Consider the following 4,187-nt stretch of genomic DNA (forward strand, 5'->3'; position numbering starts at 1 on the left):
GGCTGAAGCTGCTCAAGAGCAAGACGAGATCGGCACCCGAGCCAAGCGACGCCAGTGCAAAGGACGATTTGGTTGTGTACGTGGGTGATGTGATTGTGTATTGGCCAGAGACAATTAACTAGCGAGGCTTTCTTTTGTGTGTCGTCCGTGTACATGCAATACAATCCAATTGCTTAAGGCAGGAACCAAGACACCCGTTTACCTCTTCCTCGTCGTTGTTCATCTGGATTGTCGAATACACTCCTCCCGCCCTCTACCATACCTGCTTTTTCCAATCTAGGCCTCTACTCCAGCGACGCGTGCACGAGAGATCGACGGCGCAAGCCGCCGAGAGAGATCTCCGTGTAGTCCCATCCTGGACCTGCTCCGAGCAAGCTGCTTCTCCACCCTGTCCATCCAGCAAGGTCTCATCAACGCCAAATCTAGCAAAACACAGTACTCTACCTCAATTCGGAGATGTGCTCTACCTCTACCTCAATTCGGTCCAAGTCTATTTCCGTGAGGCTCGGGCGCCGCGAGGAAACACTGAAGGTGCGTGTGTGCATATGCTAATATAGATTAACTACATACACGTACATCTCATTAGTCATCACACAGTGTAAATGAACAACATCCAGCAGTACACAAATTCTCTTAAATAGTAAAAAAAATCATACTTATTTTAACTGAAATCAAACTTCTGTTGTTCCAAAAAATATTAGAATTACTTGAGTTTCAAAACTATATTTTAATTGAATTTAAGACTTACATATACTTAATGCTTTAATTAAATATTTTAAAGTGGAAATTTAGAACATTCGTTTCAGAGTTTACATGGTGGAGAAATTATTTGAGTTGAATTTATTATGGATTTTAAAATGACTTTAACATCAACTTCAAGTCGATATTTGATAAAAGACACTCGAAATGAAAAAAATTGCATCCTAATTTTGAATATAATTATATATTATTTAGGAAGAAGCATATACATCGGTCGGCTTGGCCAGTGCACAACGCTAACACTATGGCAAGATCGAGCTAGCGGCTAGGCTTAGCCGCGAGGAGCGCTCTTGAGTGGCAAGAGAACACGAATGAAGCACAATATTGAGATAGATGGCATGGGTTTATAGGGTCTTGAGTCAGCCTTACGGGGTTAATGCCATCTGATATTTTTTTCCTCCGTTGCAACGCACGGGTATGTTTGCTAGTAAATAACAATAAAAACGGCCACTTATTCGGGCAACTTCAAATGAAAATTTAGGGAACTTATACATATATCAAAATTGTACATGATTACGTATTTGAAAACTCCAAACGCGCGGATATAGAAAAGGACACAATTTTTAAAATATTATAGATTTGTGTGACGTGAATCCAGTCCCATCAAATAGGATACGATCCTACCTTTACCTTGACTATCCATTTATACCCTTTGATTTAGGCACCTAAATTTTTCAGAAAGAAAAATATTTAGGCACCTGAATTAGTTAGTGTTCTCACTAAGCAAAGTTCTACGCGCATGTTAAATGTAAATGTCTGTCTCTGGATTGAAATACAAGAGAAGCACACATTCATACTGTCATCTTGTAATCTTTCTACAATCCAGAAAAGGCACCAACAAAAATTCGAAAAAATGTTCCTGCCATAGGATTACACTACGGCCATGAAAAGAAAAATGTTCCTACTGTGTCTTGTGTATATATGTACTTGGCTAAGCTATTTACTGTTCACCAATTGGCGATTGTGCAATGTAATCTTGAAGCCCTTTGCGAGCGATCATGAGATGACCGTCTTGAGCCTGTAGTTCTTGACGATGCCGCTGTACACGACGAAGTTGAGCGTGCACATTGCAGCCATGGCCCAGAAGAAGTAGTCGAGGTGGCCCTTGTTGAGGTCGTCGGAGATCCACCCGGGGCTGTCTCCCGTCGCCGTGAAGGCCTCCACGATGGCGTAGATAAAGGAGCTCATGTAGCTCCCCAGCGCGATGGTGAGCAGAGCCAGCGACGTGCACATGCTCTTCATGGTGTCCGGCGCCTCGTCAAAGAAGAACTCCAGCTGCGCGATGTAGCAGAACACCTCCCCGCCGGCAAGGAAGAAGTACTGGGGCAGCTGCCACGAGATGCTGATCTCTTCCCCACGCGCCGCGCTGTCAAGCCGCTTCATTTCCACGAGCGCTGCCACCGCCATGGTGAGCGCCATGAGGAGCCGCCCGGCACCCATCCGCTGCAGCTGCGACGGCTCGCCGTCACCGCTCGAGGAGAAGCTCCTCAACGCCGGCACGATCACCTTGTTGTAGAGGAGCACCCATGTCATGACGCAGATCACCTCGAAGGAGGCCAGCGACGCCGCGGGCACCGGCATCGACAGGATGGTCATTTCCATGGCGCTGCCCTGCTGCACGAACGTGGTGTTCATCTGCGAGAAGGCCGATGACACGATGACGCTGGTGATCCACACGGGCAGCAGGCGGAGGAGGATCTTGAGCTCCTCCACCTGAGTCACGGTGCACAGCTTCCACGAGGTCGCTGCCTCCGGCCTCTCCTCCATGTCCGACTCCGTGACGATGGCCGCCTTGTCGAGGAACTTGAAGTCGCTGGTGTGCGCGATTTTGGGCTGGGGCGAGTCGATCTTGTCGCTGACCTCGTAGAGGTGTCCGGCTTCGGCGGGCACCTTGACGCTGATCTTCTTGCACGCGGCAGCGACGACCTGGCAGAGGCTCTTGAGCGGCGTGCCGGCGGGCATGCGGCGCTTGTACATGGGCGTGGCGAGCACGAAGGCGGCGAAGGCGAGAGCGATGCAGGCAGTGGCGATGCCGAAGCCGAGGCCCCAGCTGATGTTCTGCTGGATCCAAACGAGGAACACACCGGAGATGATGGGGCCGAAGCTCACGCAGAGGTAGAACCAGCTGAAGAAGGACGCCTTGCCCTCCCGGTCCGCCGCGCTGTCGTCGTCGAACTGCTCCGCTCCGAACGGCAGAAGCGACGAGCGCACCCCGCCGCACCCGATCGCCACGAGGTAGAGCCCCACGAAAGCCACGGTCTGCGAGCTCAGCCCCCACGTGCCGGCGGTGCCGGCGCACGACGCGCCCGCCGCGCACAGCGCCGCCGTGGTGGTGGGCACGAACGCGGAGAAGGTGACGAGCATCATGCCGAGGAGGTAGACGACGAGGGAGACGAGGATGGTGTTGTAGTTGCCCCAGAAGGAGTCGGCGATGATGGCGCCGAAGACCGGGGTGAGGTAGCTGGTGCCGAACCAGGTGGCGACGTTGGAGGCGCTGGCGAGGTTGGTGCCGTGGAGGATGGTCTCCAGGTACACCACCAGGTTTGTGGAGATGCCGTTGAACGCCGTGCTTTCCAGGCATTCGAACACTGCACCAACAATGGCGAAACTTCAGTTAAACCACTAGCTCCTCTCCATTTAATCCACATTTTCTGTAACTGGGAAAACATTTAGATGAACATGTAGCTTTGCTTACATAGAATAACTGCTGGTGCCTTGCTGCCGCCGCGCTTCTTGTGCTTCAGGAGCGGCACCTGCAGCTGCAGACTGTCGTCCTCTTGAACCTTTTGGCCATGACTCTGTAAAAGAGATAGATTGCAGGAATTGTTAGCAACCAGAACAGAATCTGTATTTTTCTTAACAAAATGCATCTGTATTGACGAGTTCTGGATATGATGCTGCAGCACGACTGTGACGTGGATGTGCATGTCTGATTAGGAAAGGAAGGGGCCTGAATATGCATGTTGTATTAACCACGTGTTAAAGAACATTTGGTCTCTTTTCTTTTTTCTGTTCTTGTAAGTTAAGACTCGGTCTAATGGAGGTGCACAAATGCTCTTCTTGTGTGGACGGATGCTGAAGCGTGGTTCTGGATTTTGCATTTCAGTTTTCATTGTGATCCTCCTTCCAGAACGAACAGGGCGGGCGCGGAGGAGGAAGAGGAGGATGGTGGCAGGGAGCTAATCGTTACCTCGGGCAGGAGCGGCGCGCGCTCGCCTCTCTCCAAGGCGTCCATGTCGCCGACGAGCTGTGTGTCTAGCGCAAGCGGAAGTTTGAGCTAATCCTAGCTAGTAGCTAGCTTTCAGTTTGAGCTGTGAGCTTTTTCTTAGCTCGCCTCAGGCTGTGGCTGCTGCTCTGTCTGTCTGCTGCTGCTGTGTTTCTGCTGCGAGACGGAGCTTATATAGCAAGCAGGATCAACTTGGACTTGG

The 4,187-nt window shown here is 50.8% G+C and overlaps 1 protein-coding gene across 1 annotated transcript; it reads right to left on the reverse strand.

Annotated features, from left to right (window-relative positions):
* Positions 1-1,601: 1,601 nt before the first annotated feature.
* LOC123141674 (protein NRT1/ PTR FAMILY 8.3) lies at positions 1,602-3,686 on the reverse strand. Its single transcript, XM_044560760.1, has 2 exons — positions 3,455-3,686; positions 1,602-3,347 (listed from the first exon to the last, which is right to left on the reverse strand). The coding sequence occupies exons 1-2, from the start codon at positions 3,684-3,686 to the stop codon at positions 1,756-1,758; spliced, it is 1,824 nt and encodes a 607-aa protein (XP_044416695.1). The 3' UTR covers positions 1,602-1,755.
* Between the last annotated feature and the right edge of the window lie 501 nt (positions 3,687-4,187).

This window comes from Triticum aestivum, chromosome 6D (genome assembly GCF_018294505.1).
Source record: "Triticum aestivum cultivar Chinese Spring chromosome 6D, IWGSC CS RefSeq v2.1, whole genome shotgun sequence".
In the NCBI taxonomy this organism is placed as follows: Eukaryota; Viridiplantae; Streptophyta; class Magnoliopsida; order Poales; family Poaceae; genus Triticum; species Triticum aestivum.